Source organism: Pelobates fuscus, chromosome 11 (genome assembly GCF_036172605.1).
Source record: "Pelobates fuscus isolate aPelFus1 chromosome 11, aPelFus1.pri, whole genome shotgun sequence".
Classification (NCBI taxonomy): Eukaryota; Metazoa; Chordata; class Amphibia; order Anura; family Pelobatidae; genus Pelobates; species Pelobates fuscus.
In genome coordinates, this window is record NC_086327.1 from 98,280,575 (window position 1) to 98,302,561 (window position 21,987).

Below are 21,987 nucleotides of genomic sequence, written 5' to 3' on the forward strand. Positions count from 1 at the left end.
GAATAATGCTTTCCTATGGGGAGGTCTAATGCGCCGATCTCATCTCATCTCTCATCATGGGGAGGTCCGTCACCGATCTCATCTCCCCCCAAGCAGCATCTGGCTACTGAAATTTCAGTTTCAATAAGTGCAGAGTGCAGGGGCGCTTTGGGGTTAAACTGTTTGAGAACACCATTTTTGATTAGTTACCCTTGCCGACTTGAATCCCCCCACCACCACAAAAAAAAAAAACCTTCTCCATCGATGTCACTTCTTCCCCTCACTATAGAGTAGGGATGTGCATTGGCAAAAAATTTGGTTCGGTTCTGCACTTCCAAAATTCAGGACTTCGGCAATTCCCTAAGCCTAACCCTACCCGTAACCCCAACCCTACCCCTAAGCCAACCAGAACCCTAACCCTACCCCAACCCTACACCTAACATAACCCCAACCCTTAACCCTAACCCCAATCCCAACCCTACCCCACCCCTAAAATAACCCCAGTCCTACCCCTACCCTTACCTCAACCCTACTAGTGTTAGGGGTAGGGTTAGATTCCTGTCATCATTCCCTTAATTTTCCCTCCCTCCCCTGTTTTGCCACTTTTCAGAAATTCGAAGCACTTCGAAAGCATCCGAATGTCTGAATTGCCGGAATTCTTCTGAATTTAAATTCGGATCGAAACGAATTGCACATGTCTACTATAGGGTAGGAGGAAGGACGGTCCGGAGGATAGGCTCGGGACGCACAGGGGGAGGGGAGTGCTGTCATTGTAGGTGTAGAATCTGTCATCTCAACAGACTCCGAGCTCCATGACACTGTACTGGTCATGGTGCTTAACTTGCGAGTGAATGGAAATTAACCTTTAGGACGATGGTTGTGAAGGCAGACCCAAGGTAAGATGTCATTAAGATGTCCTGGCAACATAACCAGTACAGTAGTTGTTACAGTACTTTGAGGGTTTCAATAAGGTCTGTACACACAGTAGTTGTTACAGTACTTTGAGTGTTTCAATAAGGTCTGTACACACAGATATCTACAAAAATAGAAGACTAAAATATGATCTTGTACAAAGGTGTTTTGCAGAATATACAAGTCTTTTGGTTACCTGGGAGACATTGAGTGCAGCAGCCATCATGTCGTTCGAGGCAATTGTCAAATACATTCGCACTGGTAATAGCCAGCAATGCAGTTCCTATGAAAAGTGCCCATGCGACTTTTTCCATGTTGTCTGTAAAGGACATAGTACATCACACGTGTAAACAGGCGAACGCGTATTGCAGCAGACCTTTACTTTCGCTGTGAAATATCTATATCTGCAAAACAATATAAGCATTGTTTATTTCACATTACAATAAAGGATGCCATAAACAGTAATAGTAACTAGTACCGGGTCTTTGTGAATACTAAGACATACAGCTTTGGAACATATATTTTTTTAATATTTAACCCCTTAAGGACACATGACGTGTGACATGTCATGATTCCCTTTTATTCCAGAAGTTTGGTCCTTAAGGGGTTAAAGGAACTCTATAGGCATGCGCCATCTCAATTAAGTGGTCTCTTGGCCAATATCTCTTGTGTTTTAACCGTTAGTACAGTTAGATAAAACTATAGCATTTGAAATACATTTGTTTTTCTTACAATATATCTTTTTACGCAAAGAATGAGAAGAGTGCATAACAGGGCAATAAGAGTCATACATTTCCCTAGCTGTAGTAAAACTGCAATACTAGGATTATCATCTAATTGTTGAGATCTTGTTGCCACAGATTTATGATTGTATTCTTAGCAAATTTTACCAATACATTATAAAGGAGGAATTTCTATTTAGTATTCTTGTTCTGCCATAGTAGACAGGTCCCTCCACAACAGTTCTTAACGCTTTTCCACTGGTACAATCATATGTGCCCATCACCTACCTCTACAAATGCATAACATCAGCAGTTGGCAATTAAAGTGTAATTGTTGTAGTAACACTGGGTAAATTCTCTGTCAGGTACATTTCCAATTTGGCTATTTTGGGGGAAAAAGGTGAATTTCGAATTCTAGGAAAAGATAGGTGAACTGAAAATATAGCTGACTGAGAATTTTAAATTTACTTTGAATTTCTTACAATTCACAATTTAGTTAAAGACTCCATCAGGTTTCTGATATTTTTTGTAATAGTTGATTTCTAATGAATACACTAGTTCCATATTATTTTTTATATAAGGGTGTTTGGTTGTTCTATTTTGTGGCACAGTCTTGTTTTTCTTGAGCCATTATAAAATTTCTTGATTTGCTCAGAAATAAAACAAAGAGCAAGTGTTTGCCAGTTAATAACAGAAACAATATTTATTTAAAATTCTATCTAGTTTGTTGGGTTTATGTTCCCAGAAACGTACAGGGTTATTTATTAAACGCTGCATTTTAGTGCATTTATATCCAAACTTATAACAGTAAAAACAAACAAACAAACAAAAAAACACTAAAATTACATTATTACACTAAATAATTAATTAAGGAAAAAGCCACTGAACGTTCCTGATGCTGAGCATTTAGTAATAAAACAAGCCAGTCCCAGGATGATTTCTTCACACACACTTTTGCTGCAGAAACCAGTACTATCAAACTATGGCCAAATAAAACTGTTAGGAAGAGTTAATACATTGCAAAAGCCCCAGCAGCAATGTATCCAATATTGCACATGTACAGCGATAGACATACAAGTACCTCAACTTTATATACTCCATCATCAAAACACTTTAGGTACTTTATAGTGGACAATTAGTGACATATTAGCTGCTGTACTGTAGGCTGTACTTTTTATGATTCGCTCGTACTCTGAATGATAGGGGTTGTAGTCCCGGGGAAAGATAAACTGTAAACGTTTCTTTTTATAGATTGGGAGATACTTACATTTCACGGTTCCAGGGTTTTGCAGCGTTGACTTGCTCTTGCAGATGCGGACAGTGCACTCATTACTGAGTGATAAAGGAACAGAGTAAATTGTGTCCTTAATTCCATGCAGATATATCCACTTTGTTCTCAGATAAACAAGTCATTCCATAGACACTGTTAGAGTAGCCGTGATGTGAGTGGTAGTAGTACAGAATCCCAGAGTTACGTGAATATCTCTTACATCTTGCTTAAAAAAAAAAAACAGCGTCATCAGGACTTCCCCATGGGCGGAGATTGGGCGTTAGATATTAGAGCATTATTAAACGCTCTGTATATATTGTATATACGCAGATTATACAACATAGCTGGAGTAATCACAAAAACCGACTGTAGAAACCAAGGTGCCTTGAAGAATTTGACCAAGTTTTGCCACCAATTATTGCCCTATGGAATCTTAATACATCTCTGGATCATACAAGCTGCTTCAATTTGCAACGATATTTGAGAACTATACAAATAAGACTACTTCATGTTCTCCTCCATCTCTCAAAGAGTTAATGCAGTATGCAAGGAATCACAAATCAGTGGCTCATTTTAACCCCTTACGTGCCACAAAGTGCAAGTGATCATGATGTATGTCAGTAAAATAATCAATTCAGTACAGCAGGGATTAACCTTGGGTCTGGATATACAAATTGTGAACTCGTTATTTCAGTGGGTCCCCACTGGCTGATAAGAGGTATGAGAGACAGAGAGAGGTTAACTGATAGAACACATACAGCAGTGGTGTATTTTTTTTTTTTTTAAGCTTCCCTAGGCATGACGAAACCAGGGCACCCCCAACACACACACACTGACGACATAAATACACATTCATTGGCACACACACACACTAACGGACAGAAACACAAACACACATTCACTGACGGACCCCTGACAGACACAGATACACATTCATTGACAGACACACTTACATACAGGCAGATACTCATACTAACACACTCAATTTTTTTTCTTTTTAAATTTCAATCCACCCAGCCTCCCTACCTTTGGGAGTGCTAGTGTGAATTCTATTTTTCTGGGGTCCAGTGGGGCTGCTGGGCTGGTTCCTGTGGTGCTGAGCAACTGACGGTCAATGGAGGCGGCGAGGGAGCTCTTCTCTTCCTGCTCTGTTCCCTCGCGCCGCTTAGTGATGCCGGGGTCGAAGTAATGTCATATCCCGGCTCCGACATCACTGCGGGCGCACAGGGAGAGCCCGGGAGACAGCGCTTCCTCTCCTCCCACCTACAAACAGAGCAAATGCAAGTCTCGGGAGGATGCAAGGTGGACAGACGGCCACCTCTTGGGCCCCCAGGACAAAAGGCTGAGAAGGCATCCGCCAGAGCGTTTGGCGAGAGGCCTTTCTTGCCACTGCCCTTAAAGTGCCGCCCAAGGCAAATGCCTTGTCAGCCTCGTACTAAATACAGGGCTGACAAATAGGGTTACTTCCTAAATTGAGAATTCAGAGTGAACAGTAAATTTAAAGGCCAGAACAGCCGAACTGCAAGCATTGCTAACTTTGAATTCTCACTTTACTGAATATCCACCTATAATTGTACTTTAGTATCACTGCCTTCCAGATGGAATTGAAGACCATAATGCAGTTGTTTTAGTGTAGGTTCTATAGGTTCTATAACACTTTAAGAACTGTTTAGTGAGATCATTTTTAGCAGAATATGGAAGCAAGCAAACACCATGTATGAAAATGAGTTCCCAGTTGATGATAAAGCTGGAATAAAGTACTAGAACATAATTTGCATGTGGTGCACCTGACACATTTCTGTTAGTTTGTAGGGGGTTTCTTTTTTATTTTCATTGGTGTTCATAAGTTGCTGGTAATTAAAAGCTTCACTGTCATCACACTGTAAATAAAAATCCCTGACAATCTTAGAGTGAGATATAAATGAAATGTCATCATGTTAATTCCATTTTACCAACATCCACTCTGCTACATGTCTGGAAGAGTGGACACACCTGTTTTGGGTAAGGACCTATGTGACTGATTGGGGATTGGACATAATTTAACCCCTTAAGGACAGAGCTTCAGAAGCTTGACTTACGCTTAATGACACAAGCAATTTTTGCATTTTCTTGCTGTTTGCGTTCAACTGCAATCAGGTTTGGGTCTGTCTCGGGCGTCTTGTCCTCTCCCTGATCTCTAGTGCACACCTGTGACAAACAGCTATGTAGGTTTATGAGTAATCATTAGGCTGATGCTATGCCTGGTGAGGCAGGATGTATGCTTCGCAAGCTAGTGGGGCCCTTCATTGTAAAGGTCTCAGGAGCAGGGATGGGATCGTGGGAGTGGGAGTGCGCCTGAATGGTGTTCGCTTTGGTGGCTAGGAAATTCGTCTCCCGATCTCCGCCCAGGGGCCCTGATATGTCCCTGCTGTCATATTTAAATTAGTTAATTAAATTAATTTAACCCCTGAGGGTTAAAAAATAAATAAAAGTTAATCGTCAGGGGTTAAAAAAAAAAATTAGATCACAGTATAATACTGTGATCTGTATTTTGATCACTGTAGGCAGTGATAGACTGGCAGGGAAGGGGTTAATTTTTATTTGGACTGGGTAAAGGGTTTATTTTTTTTTTATTTTTTACTTAAATGTTATTAAAACTTTTTTTAACTTAATTTTTTAACTTTTTAAAGCTTATTTTAAAACTTTTAACGTTAACCCCTAGTTAGCCTAACACTAAATCCCCCAATTCCCCACTAACTTCCACCCTCCCCAGCTAGCTAAATTTATAATTTTAAAATATTTAAATTAATTAATAAAATAAATTTAACCCCTGAGGGTTAAAAAAAAAAAAAGAATTAACCCTCAGGGGTTAAAAAAAAATCAGATCATATTAAAATGTAATCCCTGCCAATTGCCAAGTGATCAATTGGCAGGGAAGGGGTTAATTTTTCATCCTCACTGGATAGTGGTCAAAATTGAGTAAGCTTCACTTTCTCATTGGACCTCCAAATAATTGCATTATCACACCTGTCTGAGATCCATATGAATTACTGCCCATTACATCTTAGACAAAACCCTAACCATACCATATAACCATTAATCTCGCCCACATTGTTAATGGGGGATTAATGGCTAGCAGTGATATTAATGAGTTTCGATAGCTTGGCCTGACATTTAAAACTCATGTCTGTATTCAATGTACAAGCAGCTGCCTTTCTATAATGGCTTGAATGCTACATCCCACACTGCTTTACATGTGGCTTTCTATTTGTCATGGTGAAATGCCGCCAAAAGAAAAACCATTTGGGGGGTTTACAGATGCAGACACATATTTACAGTGGCTGCCAAACTGGAGGAGGTAACAGAAAATGTCATAATTCTATCTGCTGCCGATTGCAAATGCACCTTAAACAGGTTCACAATAAATAATATGTAACCTCGTGGCTTCAGCAGCTGACACGCACTAACAGGGTTATTTACTAAAGTGGGAATCGAAAGTACATTTTTAATTTAAGGCCAGAGTAGATTAATTGAATGCATAACTGATTTAGAGAGTTTTTCCAGTTTGGCTATTTTCACCTTAAATTTTAAATTCAATTTGAATTCACCGTGAATTCTCACTTTAGTGAATAACCCTGTATTTAATGGGTGCTCTAATCAGTACACCTAAGGCTAGACACAAGCTCGTTGGTAAAATATATGTTCTTCTCACATAACGTATTATTTTTTAACAGAGTATGGTCTAAGTCATAATGTTTGAGATCATCTTCCTAAGAAATTAACACTCATAGCATCATAACCACTACAGCTCCCACTCAAAACAGTATAGACTCCTTGCAATGGGGAAGGGTGCCAGCGCACTCCTGGCACCATAGCCACTACAGTGGGCTTTAGTGGTTATGGTATTTGAAATAGCTATGTAACGCTTTTTTTTCTATTAGTCACACAAACATATATAGATGAATAATGTTCTGCTAGTACTGGAAAAATAAACATAAAATAGTTAAGTTAATAGTGCCATACCCATTTTTGTGGTAGCATAGCAAAGTATTTTTAGTCCAATTTACTACCTGGCATATCTCTGGTATTATATAAGAAAAAGAGGGGAAAAAGGAGCTCACTGCTGGAGCAAAATTGCTCTTTAGGAAACTGTAGAAACTGCATAGATATAAAATCCTGAACCTAGAAGGAATAATAAAGTTCAACTAAGTTTACACTAGGATGCCAGTAAGGCTACTTTGAATAGATGACGGGCATGCACTCCACTGTTAATAGCAATCTTTTCAGTACCATAACCAGTGGTGTATTTTGGATTTGTGCTGCCCCATGCAGGACGGTGATCGGGCACCCGCCACCCCCACCCATATTTACATTTTCCCCATCCCTTCCTGTCAAGGCCGTACTTTGATTAACAGACACTTTCTTACTAATGCATTCACACACATACACTCACTAAAAGATACAGTCATTGGCACACATACTGTTTAACCAACACACACACTCTCATATACACTGACAATGACATTACACACACAATCACTGATTAGACACACACTATTACTCAGACACTCACTGACAGACGCACACGTATTAACAGACACATACACTCATTGACTCATTGACACACACTCTCATATGCACTGACAAACAATGACATACACACCCAATGATTTGACACACTGACAGACACACAATATTACTCAGACACACACTCACTGACAGACACAGACACAGACACACACACACACTTACAGACAGACAGACACACACACACATTCACTTACAGACTCATTAACTCACTCACAGGCATGCATACTTACAGACACACACACATTCACTCAGACACAAACACATTTCCCCCAACACTCACAAATTATTGTTATAAATTTTTTTATTTAAATCCACCCAACCTCCCTGGGAGAGCTGGAGTGGATTACTTACTTGCAGTCCAGTGGGATTGCTTCATATGCAGGCAGGGGGCGGACAGGCAGAGTAGGCGGCGAGGGAGCTCTAATCCTCTTGCTCAGCTCCCTCACGCGCCGCTTAGTGATGCCGGGTGCCGTAGTGACGTCATATTCCGGCTCCCAGCTTCATTAAGCGTCGCGCAAAGGAGCTGGGCAGGAAGAGCTCAGGTGAGCATGCTCCCTCGCCACCCGCCGCGATAGAAACTGCCGCCAGCCTTGGGGGGCCTCAAAAGTGGCCAGCCAGACAGCTCTTGAGCCCACCAGGACATGAGGCAAACAAGGCATCTGCCTGGGCGTTTGGGGAAGGCTTTTTTGGTGAGTGTGACAAGATTAAGTGGGTTAATGTAGCAGGATTAGATTAATGTGGAAGGGTGAGTGCGGCAGGGTTGGGGGGAGAGTGTGACAGGGTTTGGGGTGAGTGTGGCACAGTTGAAGGACAGGATTGAAGGGGCTTATGTGGTAGGGTGAGTGTGGCAGGGTGAAGGGGGTGAGTGGAACAGACTGATAGAGGATGAGTGTGACAGCGTTGGGGACTGTGTGCGACAGTGCAAGAGAAGGTGAGTCTGACAGGATTGAGGGGGGTTAATGTGATAGGGTAATTGTGGTAAAGCAAGGATAGGTGATTTTGGTATGGTTGGAAGGGGTGAGAGTGACAGAATTAAGAGGGTTTAATGTGAGTTTGGCTAGGTGAAGGGGGAGACAGGTTGTGTGAAGGGGGGCTGTGACAGGATGTGTGTGAGGGGGGCTGTGGTGGAGGTGTGACAGGGTGTGTGAGTGGCTGTGGGATGACAGGGTAGGGGGCTGTCATCCCACAGCCAGTAAGGTGGGTTGTGACAGGGTAGGGGGCACTGTGACAGGTTGGCGGGGCTGAGACGGGTTGGGGGGTGGCTGTAACAATATGTGTGAGTAGCTGTGACAAGGTAGGTGTGGGGGCTGTGACATGGCAGAGGTGCTGTGAGAGGATAAGGGGGCTTGAGGGGCTGTGACATGGTGTGGGGGCTTGAGGGGCTGTGACTGTGTAGGGGGTAGTAACAGGAGGTAGAGGGATGGAGGGGCAGTAACGGGGTAGTGAGGGTGGAGGGGCAGTGACAGGGAGTATTAACAGGGGGTGGGGAGAGTAGTAACAGGGGGTGAAGGAGCAGTATCAGGGGGCGGGGGGTGGAAGGGCAATGACTGGGTAGGGGGGAGGTGGGGTGGAGGGGCAGTAACAGGGGGTAGGGGGATGGAGGGGAAGTAACAGGGGGTAGGGGGATGGGGCAGTGACAGGGGTTGGAGGGGCAGCAATAGGGTAGGGTGGGTGGAGGGGGCAGTGACGGGAGTTGGGATAGAGGGTCAGTGACAGGGAGGTTGGAGGGGCATCAATGGGGTAGGGTGGGTGGAGGGGCAGTGACAGGGATAGTAACAGGGGGTAAGGGGGTGAAGGGGTAGTAAGAGGGGGTGGAGGGGCAGTGACAGGGTGGGGGGGTGGGGGGGTGGAGGGGCAGTGACAGGGTGGGGGGGCAGGTAGGATGGAGGGGCAGTAAGAGGGGGTGGAGGGGCAGTGACAGGGGGTAGGGTGGTTGGAGGGGCAGCGATAGGGTAGGGTGGGTGGAGGGGGCAGTGACAGGAGTTGAGGTAGAGGGGCAGTGACAGGGGGTAGGGTGGTTGGAGGGGCATCGATGGGGTAGGGTGGGTGGAGGGGCAGTGACAGGGGATAGTAGATTGAGATATATGTAAGTAAGCTGAGGATTACCTGTGGCCCAATCACTTAGTGATGTAGACTGGGGTGTAAGAGCTTGAAGCTGCTGATGCAGTGCTTTTGCGAAAAAAGAGAGTGCAGCGAAGGAAGCCATGATGAGCTCACCTTAATGGAAGGTTTAGACGTGAAGTAATGGACTGATAGTGTGTGGTTGACCTTGGATATGTAAAAACAGAGTGACAGCATAGGAGGTATAAGTAAGACTTGTAGGTTTAGAGGAAGAGGCAAAAATGACCAGGAATGTAAAAGCAGACTAAAAAGAGCTGAGAGGTTGCTGCCAGCCAAGTCAGCCTGCGAATCGGCCACAAAATGGTTAGCGAGGATGGCCGCTCTTGTTAATGATGTCGCAGGCTGCGGAGTTGTTAGAGCAGCATTTAACTGCCTTACCGGTCCAAAGATGACCCCAAGTGAGAGTGGCCGCCACGATGGGGTAGATCTCCGACAAAGTAGAAGTCTCTCTAAAGGCCGGCAAGGTATTTGTCACAGTGGGCCAGGCATCCCTAACCAGTGGTTGCCTGGTGACAGAGGGACCCCGAGTGTCATGAAAAAGAGGCTATGGTGGTGTGAACACTGTTAGGTGTTTGTGAACCTTTTAAATCAACAAAAAATTCATCCAGATAGTGGATGACTGATGAACACCTGAATATTTTTAGGAGCGGCCAGCAGCGGGTTTGTGCGAAGTTGTTGAATACTTAGGGCTGCTCCTAGAGCCAAACGTAGGCCAGGTGCCATAGTGAAGGGTGAATAGGTAGTAGATTAAAGTCTGTCTTGCTCAACCAAGCCTCACTACCTGCTGAAGTGATAGCTTGCATGGCATCGTCGATTTGCGCAGTGCAGTGAGAACTTCTTAGCGGGAATGAGGGAGTTGATGCTGGGAATGGATGTAGAGTGCGGTGCGGAAGAGGTCTATGATCCTACGTATTATAGGGTATTGTGAATGGCTACCTCGATGGGATTGGTACGCCAAGATGAGAAGTGTGAAGACCGGAAAGAGGCGATCGTGAAACCAGCATATGATTGCTGTGGACAGAAGGTGGTCCATCGTAAGAGGGTCAATGGATGCAGATAATAGGTTAGGGCATACGAGTGTACCTGTGGGAATGGCGATAAGGCCCATGTGAAACCCCTGTGAGAAACCTGGCACCAGAATCTACCAGCTGAGTGTAAATGCAGATAGTATGCCAGGATATCAATGTTAACCTTAGTTAGGCGTATCTTAGGTGACAGACGGTCTGTATATGTGGACTAGGTGTGGGCTCTGGAGCAGATGTGCGATACCCTTCATGTAGTGAAATAGCATACCCCAGCATTAAAGTGATAGTGCACCCGAGCCTTCCCCAGAAATGAAATGGTCAGCCCAGCTTGTCCCTCTGCCTCCCTGTCTAGTTCGTGGGGTGAAGGAGTGGTGAGAAGTGGAAGTGGCTGTCTCTATGCGAGAGGCAATGACAAACAGAGGAATGGAAAGCTTTGTTAAGTCGTTGGTCTCACTCTTTAGGACTACTGAAATGCCACCATGAATATAACCTTTGTACTGTAGGGTGTCTTAGGAAGTTAAGTAGTGATGTTAGTTTAACATCCTTTCCATCGAGAATTTTCTTCTCCATGGAAATTGGAACAGAGTGGGCCGGTGAGACGTATGGAGTAGTGATAGTGGGTGGTGGGGGACGAGGAGGGAAATGAGGGGTAAGCCAGACTGTATGACCGAGATCGCGAGGGGAGGGGCCTGCCAGACTTAACGAGACACCTGGTGTTACTATAGCCAATTCCACTTACCAGCCTGTTGATCGTTTGGAGGCTGGCAGGGACAGCGACTGGGGTCTCCTGATTGGAATCTGAGGAGTAAGCTGGCGGCCCTTGTGAACTAGATGCCGGCCTGGGAATGTTGGCCTGAGCCGTTGTGAGCCTGTGTAGTTCTCTGCCTTACTGGCAGTGGCTGGAGAGGGGATACCCTTGTGTCTGAGCTCTGCTGACATTTTAGGAGGAGATGAAGGATTCCTTCGGAGACCCAGGCCTGACTGGCGTGCTGGGTATTTCGTCCAACAGCAGACCAATTATTGGGATGGATTCTTGTGACATTCTGAAAAAGGAATAATGATTTGGATAAGTGTCTTAGAGGTGTGGATGAGACCTTCGGTCTCGGTTAGCTAGTGCCGAGGCGAAGAATTTACCTAGAACCAAGTGACAAGTGCTAGTGCCAAGTGTCGGAGAGAGGCTCTATGATTTGGGCCGAGAGAATTTTGTGGCCACTTGAACATGGTGGCAGGGTGTTGGCCTCTCGCTGACCGTAAGAGATTCAAAACGTGTGGCCGTGACTTGGGAAGCCCTAGCTGTAGCCCTAAAGAAGGGCGAGTGAGGTAGCTAACTATGATTTGGTCGTGGGGCTGAACTTCCACGTGGGGGTGTAGACCTCGCGGGACCGTAGTATTACTTAGGATAGCTAAGGCCAACGCCTAACCCTCAATGCCAGTTCACTAGCCTGATGGGGCTTGTCTCCTTGAATGGTGTAATGGAACGTATGTATATACTTAACCTTAAGTATTGTCCTATTTCTTTGGTGAATGCGCAAGAGGATTTCGATATATTCTTGCTTCTGCAGGGAACGGGTCCGGTGAAGATAAAGATGCTAGAGGGCCTGCGGCGTGCCACTGGTATGCCAAGTGTAAAAATTTAAAACGTATGGGTATAGTGTGATCGTAAAACTGTAACGTAAGAACCCGTGTACGATGAGAGACCTGAACGTTGGTCCATAAGTAGAGATAAGCCCCTGATGGGATCCCCTGATTGGGGCCTTAAGGAGAAATGTAATCGTAGTGAGTAAGATTTAACAATATCTGAGACTGAAATGCAGGGAACCAGGTAGTCTTGTTGGTGGTTGATGCCGTGTAACTTGGCGAAACTGCAGTAATGACACAAGATGAGGGGAAAAAATTAGAAACAATAGACAAGAAAGGTACCGTTAAATAAGCAGTAGCAAGGTGGTGTAGGTTTGTGTGATTGATGTTTTAATCGCAGTGAGGAACCTCAGACCTCGCCCGTTTGAAGGCTAGAACACACTTGGGAGGTGGGGAGGCTGAATGAGGCCGTGGAGGCTGAATGAGGCCTCGAGGGAAAAAGAGAACTGGTAAACCTTCTTACCTGATACAGTAATACAGGATACTGGGATACCACTTCTTGAAGACTGTTTGGAGGAAAGTAGTAATCCCTAAAAACATATGCAGTCTAAGTGTAAGGAACCAGTATATAAGGAACGGAGGTTTTTAAAATCGTGCTAATGGTCTGTAATGAGCCTGGTGAAAAAGGACCGTAAGGGCTTAACCTATGAGTGGAGCAACCTTAGTTGCGTAGAAGACTAATACATTAGGGAAAGTAAAATAGTCTAAGTCCCAGCAGGACGCAGAAGTACATGAACAGTGTAAGAGCACGAACGGGTAAGTAATGAAGGGAGCCTATTCCCGCGTTTTTAGGCCTGAACGTTGGAAATAGACGAACGCCATTTCCCACGTTTATGCGTACGTGGATGTGGCGGTCTCGTGACCGGAAGCCGGGTAGCGAGTAGCGAAGTCGGATAGAAGCCGGTGGACGGGCACGGAAGACGGAGGCAGGAGCTGCTGGCAACAGACTGCTTGCTGGAGACTGCTTGAGACAGGACTTGGCGGGAATGATGAACTGGAAGTGCAGGTAACTATGGAGACGACAAACAGCATGCACGACAAAGGTAAGTAGGGGGTAGGGTTTAAATAGGATCATAACTCCTCCCACAAATTCAGGCCAAATGGCCTTCCAACATATATATATAATTTTTTTTAATTATTTTTATGTATAGGTATATATTTAGTGATATATACATATAAACTTATGTATATAGATATATATATTATTTTGTTCTACGTGTATTTTTAATATATATATTAATTGGGGTTTTCATGAGCTGTAAGCCATAATCATCGCACTTATGACAAATAACGGCTTGAACTATCTTGCTTTGCATGTAATGCATCTCTCTCATATATTAGTTTCCCCTTTTACGTTGCATTACTGAAATAAATGAAGTTTTGCACGATATACCAATTTTTTTGAGTATCACCTGTATGTGGGCCGCAAAAAAAAACCAAAAAAAACCTTAAATTTTCATAGAAACATAGGTTTATTTAAAAAAAGTACAGTAAAAAAAACCCAAAAAAAAACAGCATCCCCTTTACCACCCTGTGCCAAATCTGATCCTCCCGCTACTTTTTGAAACCCTGTGAAGGTGGAGTACGTCGATGTCACGTGGCATTGCGTGCCTCCATGCACCTCCGGGTACTCCACTGTCCAGTTGCAGTCAATGCAACACTGACCAACACACTCACACACACTCACAGACAGACACTCACTGACAGACAGACAGACACACACATACTTATTGACAGACACAGACACACACTGATAGAGATAGAGACACACACACACACACACACACACACACACACACACACACATTTAAACATTCTTGCACTCAAATCATTTAATTAATTGTTCCCTACCTTTGGGAGCTGGTGTGGGGATTTTCTGTCTGGAGATTTCCTTCCTGCTCCCTCGCATGGTTTAGTGATGCCGGAGTGCGCCCGGCTTCACTTCATACGGCGCGCGCGAGGGAGCAGGAACACTGAGCTCCCTCGCTGGCCCACCTCTCCGGCCGGGTAAGTGTTAGCACAGTAGGCATCTGCAATGTGGGGAAAGCAGGTGCCTACTCTGCTATAACACCAGCATCTACTCGCGGCTCCTGACGCAACAGGCCATTGGGCATTTCAGTTGTTTCAGGATTAGTTCACATTTCTATTTGGAGGTTAGTTTTTCTGCAGAATCCCCAATTATCCCATTTCAATTTCTCCAAGTCTAGTAGTAATAGAGAACAATAACACGGGTCATAAAAAAGGATAACACACTTGGCCTACGCCTCACACATACAACACTGATCTTCCACCCACACTAATACAGCATTCAACAGCTACATACACAGTGCCCAGTCACCACGCCCAATCACCCGTGTGAGCCGCGAGTTTGACATGCTTGGTCTACAGACTCTTTGCTCTATAACCACTAAAATGTGCTAGCTGTAGTGGTTATGGCGCTTAGAGTGCCAAATCGTTAGAATACAGACTGCTGTGAGTAGATTTTCTTTTGAAGTGGGAATAATGACCACAACTGATAAAAGTCAAGCTGCCAGCTTCTGCAACGTCATGTTTTGTAAATACGACCCATTTATCTGTTTCTGGGAAACAATGTTCTCAGAGCACTAGAAGTGTAATTAATGACTTTTCTTTCTAGCTGGTCTTACGTAGTCAATGGAATTCAAACATTGCTGAATGTAGATATGATTTGTGTTCCGAAAAAGGTTACGGTGCCAGTCTCTTAAGAAGTCAAGGATATTATGTTTAAATGAAAACAAAGGACACATGAGTAAGATTGGGATTTTCCCACTTGTATCTTCTTACAGTTAAAATATTACACTATGCTATCTAGGGGTCAAGTCCTGGGAGGAAAAGTGTGGGAACTCACCAAAGATCCCCCCTCCCCTTCCCAACAAACATATTAAAGACATGAAAGGGAATACAAATGCAGAAAGAAAAGTCCTGCACTCACTCCCATCACTCCTGGGCAGCAGCAACGACTACAGTACACATCAGCCCCAATAAATAGTAAAAACCAAAGAAAAACAAGTTACCTGCACTCTCTCCTTAATCCCTATGTATTTTTAAAGGAACACTATAGTCACCTAAATTACTTTAGCTAAATAATGCAGTTTTAGTGTATAGATCAGAGGTAGGCAACCTACGGCACTAGTGCCGTGCACGGCACTCGAGGTGTCTTTGCACGGCACTCAAGGCTGCTAGAGCCAAACAGGCTCTGGCCTATCAGGAGTCCCAGTAAAACTTCAAATATCTGCTAATACGAAAAGATGGTGAAGGACAATCCTCAATTTAAGCATTGCAGCACATAGAGGAAATCTCAGGTCACTTCCTCCAAGCACTTGTGAATGGGAATCCACAACGTAGTAGAGCAGCCTGCAGCTGCTGTTGCAGCTCCTGTCTTTGACCTGTACCAGGCCAGCCTGGTCCCCACTGGAACCCAGGGAAGCCAACCATACTGCTAGATATACACAGATATTGTGGATTAAACCAAGTGTTTATCTGAGTATCTGCTCCTTTCCAAATTGTTAAAATAAATGCGTGCACGTTTTGAAGTAAATTACACTGAGACACAGGTATCAGGTTAAAACTTTGGAATGTTTACTCAGGGGGCGGCAAGCCCCTTATAAAGGCAAAAATACATCATATGCAAAAATGTAGATAACAGAGAGAATACATCTCTAATTGGTTAGGTGTTAAGTGTCTTATCTAATGCACATCCTACGAGGCGTGATGTCACCATCATCCCGGGATTTTACTCCGGATGTAGGCGCCATCTTGTTACACGAGGTAGTTAGTCGGTGGGAGCGGGTGCTCTAGCAGCCATTTTGAGTAGATATTGAATACAGGTATTCACAGTAAATAGACATTTTTATTATCACTAATTCCCAGATTTTACTAGTAACATGACGTAAAGTCATGATTTTATTAAAGACACGGAGGCGAGTATTATGCATATCTCTTTCTTTATTTCCTCAGCAGCAAAGATAGAGGAATATAAATATTATCAAAAATGAAAGAAAAACTGTACAGGCATAACAGGTAGCCAATCACATAACAGAGGAAGTAGCTATATAAGTCCTGTGTCTCCCACAATCCCCCTCTTTCTTGTGAAACCGAAGACCAGGTAAGATAAACGATGTCCCACTTGATCCAAACAGGAAACGGGAAACAAAACGATAACTTCAAGCTAAAAAAGATAGAGAAATATGGTAATTTCCAAACCCAAAACTGTAGACTTACCAAACATAAACGTGAGGGATCTACATGAAACAGGATTCTGAAATAGAAAAATATATAAGATTAGAAATCAATATAGGACTGTCAAATCATCTAAGCATGATAAAAACTACACGATACAAAACATGAACTCAATACAGACCTAATTGACAACATACTTGTATAGCATCAAATCATCTCTAATCCCAAATCCACACCGGGAGGGTGGGAGGGAATAATACTCGCCTCCGTGTCTTTAATAAAATCATGACTTTACGTCATGTTACTAGTAAAATCTGGGAATTTTATTAAAGACACGGAGGCTCCTATTATGCAAGTTCAAAGCTGTGCTATCACTTGAGATGCGACGTGTTCAATTGGTCTGAAATAGAAGTCTCTGAAGGTCGACTCCCGGGACCAGTCCGCTGCGCGCATGATGTCCTCCAGACGGCAACCAACTGTGGATGCCTTCGAAGCAATAGCACCTCGTACAGAATGAGGCGTAAAGACAGACGTGTCTATACCCGCTAGGGATAAAAGCCAACGAATCCAACGCGCTAGCGTCGGAGTCGATACTGGGTGATGAGGAGCCTTAAACGAAATGAATAGGGGATGGCGTTCAGGTGAACGCAACGTTCGTGTAGCCTCTAGATAGGCCTTCAAACAATCCACCGGACAGAGTGCCGGACATAACGAGAATCTAGGATATACGAAGGATTTGGACGCCGACTTAGTTCTCCTAGATATGGTGAAAGTAACGCCTTCAGGCGTAAACACAAAGGCACCCCAATCAAGAGCCCTAACATCGGAGACTCTCTTACAAGAGACCAGGCAAAACAGCATAACCATCTTGGAGGATAGTTGTTTAAGAGTCAAGTCCTGGTTAGGGTACCACTCCGACAGGAACCGCAACATAATGTTGACGTCCCAAAATGTCGTAAACCGCGACCTAGGCGGACGGACGAAGCGAATACCCTTGAGAAGACGGCATACAAAAGGATGTTTGCCGACGGGTAAACCTTCCAAACCACCATGACCGGCCGATATGGCCGATCGAAAAACATTGATAGTCCTGTACGCCTTGCCTGAGTCGAACAGGGCTGTGAGAAACCCCAGGATCAAATGGAGAGGGGCAGATACGGGATCCACTGCCCGTTCCACGCACCAATCAGACCAAGACTTCCATGCAGCTCGGTAAGCTGATCGCGTGCCCGGAGCCCAGGCGTTATCGAGGAGCAAGAGAGTTGACTGCGGAACGTCAGGGACAAGCCAGCGTCCCCTGAAAGGAACCATGCTACTAGGGGCAACTGGTGCTGGAGCACCAATTCGTGCGAGTTCCCATCCGGATCCAGAAGGAGGTTCTGGAAGTTCGGCAACAGACGAGGGAAGTCTATGGACAACTCCATCAAACGAGGGAACCACGGACGGGATCTCCACAGAGGGGTGATCAGAGCCAGACAACAGTCGTGACGAACCAGCTTCGAGATCGTACGAGCGATCATGTTGAATGGAGGAAAAGCATACAGGTGGCCTGGAGGCCATTCTTGAAGAAAGGCATCCGTCGCCACAGCCGCCGGGTCCGGTCTCCAACTGTAGAACTTCGGCAACTGAGTGTTCAGTCGAGATGCGAACAGGTCCATCTCGAACCGACCCCACAGCCTGGTTAGGCCTCGGAAGACCGAGGCGTGCAATCGCCAGTCTCCCGAGTCTCTCAAATGTCTGGAGTTCCAATCCGCACCGGAATTGTCCAGACCCGGAATATGTTCCGCCGTCACCGAAACGTTGTTTAGAAGGCAGAATTGCCAAAAGTCCTTCGCCAGTAGAGCCAACATCTTGGACTTGGTGCCGCCCAGGTGATTTATGTATCGGACCGCCGATACGTTGTCCAACTTGAGGAGAACACAACAGTTCGCCCTTCCAGGGGTAAGGCTGCGAATCGCAAAGGCCCCCGCCAGAAGTTCTAGGCAGTTGATGTGTAACGACTTCTCTACGTCGGACCATCTGCCCCCCGTGGAAATGTCGCCACAACGAGCCCCCCAGCCGTGCAAGCTGGCATCTGATTCTATGATCACGTCCAGAACGGAACCGAAAATTGCTTTTCCGTTCCAGGCTTCCATGTGTGCCAACCACCATACCAGCTCGTCTCTGGATTCCTCGTCCAGACAAATTCGGGATTCGTACGATCGACCCGAACGTAGGTGTGACCCCTTGAGCCGCTGGAGAGCCCGGTAATGCAAGGGGCCTGGGAATATCGCCTGAATGGAGGAGGCCAGCAGGCCGATGATCCTCGCCAACTGCCGGACTGACAAGTCCGAAGCACGAAGAGCTCGACGGAGCTCCTTCTGGATGGCTTTTATCTTGGATTCTGGCAAGTACAGGAACTGCCGTACGGAATCCACCTGGAACCCCAAAAACTCCATAGACTGGGCGGGTTTCAGGACCGACTTGTCCCAGTTGACCAGAAAACCTAGGTTCTGTAAGAGGTTGATCGTCCAGTCTAAATGCAACTTCAGGCATTCCAACGACTGGGACATGATTAGGATGTCGTCCAGGTAAATAATCAGTCGAACCCCTCGGGTACGGAGGAACGACACCACCGCTTCATAACCTTGGTGAAACACCAAGGGGCCGAGGAGAGACCGAACGGAAGGCATGTAAAACGCCAACGCCGTCCGTGCCAGGTGAAGTGCAAGTAGTCCCTGGACTCCATCGCTATTGGAACCGTGAAGTACGCATCCTTCAGGTCCAATTTGGCCATCCAATCCGACTGTCTCAGAAGGTCTCTGAGACAATGAATGCCTTCCATCTGGAAATGCTGGTAGCGTAGGAAGGCGTTGAGAGGGCGAAGGTTTATCACTGGGCGGACACCGCCCCCTTTCTTGGGTACAAGGAAGAGATTGCTCGTAAAGCCTGGAGTGGCGAACGGCAATTCCTCGATGGCGCCCTTCGAGAACATCTCCGCGACTTCCGCGGAGATCATCGCGTCCTGCTCCTGTGGGAGGGACAGTTCCCTGGGGGTATACGTTTGAACAGGCAGGGAGACAAAATCTAGTTGGTAACCCTTTACGCATTGCAGAACCCAAGCATCTGAGGTTATAACTGCCCACCTTGGGTAGAATAAGGCTAGCCTCCCCGCCACCCGAACCTGATCGAGAAGGGAAGAAGGGGTACTCACCATAAGGGCGTCTGCCCGAAGACCCACCACGGGGGTATCTAGAGCCCCACGATCTCCCTCTAGCCGGGAAGAAAGGAGGCGTTTTCGGGTCCTGGAAACCTCGAGAGGGGAAAAAGGAACCTCTGTTGGCACGGAATGAGCCTCGGAAACCACGGCCGGGTGGACGGTTCCTGCTACGCCCGGCCCCACCGAAAACCTTGGGCGCGAAGACGCGCTTCATATTCGCCTGCGCCTTGTCGATAGCCGTAAAGGTTTTGACATAGGACCCCATGTCCTTCACAAAGGATGTGCCGAACAACATCCCTTCATCGGCTGAGTCAGGCTCAGCTACGGTCATAGCAGCCAGCTTAGGGTCTATTTTCAAAAGAATAGCCTTGCGTCTCTCGGAGGACATAGCCGTGTTGGCATTCCCCACAAGGCATATAGCTCGCTGGACCCACCCGATGGCCACATCCATATCCAGAACTGAGTCACCATTACGAGCGGCCTCAAGGAGCTCGTACAGCTTAGACAGGGGGCCCAGCGTATCCAGAATTTTATCCTGGCACCCTTTCAGGGAGTGATCAAGACCCTTTTTAGGCTTCCACCCAGACTTATTTAGAAATTGGGCAATTTGAGGGGCAACGTCTGGGGTCTTACAGGCAGCGCCAGGGAGGGAAGGTCGTGGGCATTCGGCACGCAATTTATTGCGGCCTTCCTTGGACAGAGGCGTGCAAATTCTCTTAGCCACATACTGGGCGATATGGTCCGGAGGGACCCATTCAGCAGACCGCGGGTGACGCAGGTCGTCCGGGTCAAACAGGGGGTTACCCTGTGGGTCTAAAAGCCCTTTATCATTATCCCCAGCGGGGTCTGGCACTTTTCCACGGGGGACGGCAGAGGACCCAGAAGGGGTTACACCCGTAAGGGGTTGATCCTCGCCTGACTCGTCCACCCCATAGGAGTCATATTCCATAATATCGGAATCATTGTCCACACTCCGGTCGGTATCCGACCCATCATCCAGGGCTCTAGCCCGTTTCCACAATCTAGCCTTTTTAGCCCGGCCAGGGGCTCTTGTGCGCGTGGGATGCGCGCTATCTGCGACCGCCAGAGGCGTGTCAATCATGGCAGGCAAAGCCTGCATCGAGGAGTGGGAGCCGATATGTCGAGACTTTGCCTTCGCCTTACGGGCACCCGGCACAGTTTGGGCAGGGGAAGGGGACCCCACACCCAGGGGGTTAGGGGCAGCCATGGAAGGCAAAAACACAGACTGAAGTGACTGGGTAAAAGAGGATGAGACAGCCCCCATAGCGGAGGCAATAGCCTTTTGAAGGGAGGAAGCCATAGTAGCTTCTAATAAGGCCTCGAGTTCCTGAGAGGCCATAGCACCCTCAGGATTATCTATTGGGAAATCCCCAGAGGGGTCAGTAGGCCCATCCTTGCTATCCTGCATAATGAGGCACAATAGAAGTAAAACGAAAATACTAGAAATGGGTTGATTAACCCAGCGGAACAGAAAAAAGCTAAACCTGATCGTTGGTGTAGCAAGGGGACCCGGAGCAAAGGGACCGACCGCACGGCAGAACAGGGTGATGCGAATGACCGCCCAAAATGGCCGCCGCACGTGTCAGAGTGTGCCCGTGGACCGGCTCCAGGCGGGGGAAGGGGCGCGTGCACCTACCCGCGTGGGCAGCCCGCGAGAGTGGAAAAAAAACGAGCACACTCAGCCGCGGTCACAGAGAAGGACCACGCGGCTGAGATAGCGCCGAGAAGCGGCAAACAGGGACGGTAAGAGGGGAAAAGCAGCCCGCGGCGGCGGGCAAAGCCCCCAGGGGAACCCCCAAATACACCAACGATGTAGGTACCAGATAGTTATCAACAATGAATAAAAACAACAATAATGAAACAAAGCATAATCAAAACATGAAGCACAAGTAAACAAAAATGCAATGAGTAGGAGAGCTCAAGTAAAATACTTAGCTGTCTGAGGAAGCAGCAAAGAAAGAGGAGGATTGTGGGAGACACAGGACTTATATAGCTACTTCCTCTGTTATGTGATTGGCTACCTGTTATGCCTGTACAGTTTTTCTTTCATTTTTGATAATATTTATATTCCTCTATCTTTGCTGCTGAGGAAATAAAGAAAGAGATATGCATAATAGGAGCCTCCGTGTCTTTAATAAAATTTACATTCATAACACAGAAATGAAGAATAACCCTCCCCTTATACAAATAATACAAACAGCCCACACACAAACATACACACAATCTGCACAAATGTAACCCGCTAACAATCCACATACATGCAGCCTTTCACATGCAATACCCCAAACAGCCCACACACACTACCAAACACACAATGTGACATATCCATCCACA

At 46.0% G+C, this 21,987-nt stretch overlaps 1 protein-coding gene across 2 annotated transcripts in view; it reads right to left on the reverse strand.

Moving 5' to 3' along the window:
• The window catches only part of TNFRSF9 (TNF receptor superfamily member 9), an 80,380-nt gene that overhangs the window by 19,501 nt on the left and 38,892 nt on the right, over window positions 1–21,987 (reverse strand). The window contains exons 2-3 of one of the 2 annotated variants that reach the window (XM_063435940.1): window positions 2,881–3,138; window positions 1,088–1,295 (exon numbers count right to left, since the gene is read on the reverse strand). In XM_063435940.1, the coding sequence (XP_063292010.1) occupies window positions 1,088–1,223 (136 nt within the window). In that variant the 5' untranslated portion in view covers window positions 1,224–1,295; window positions 2,881–3,138. The remainder of the gene's footprint in view (window positions 1–1,087; window positions 1,296–2,880; window positions 3,139–21,987) is intronic. The other variant, XM_063435941.1, reaches the window with a different exon arrangement.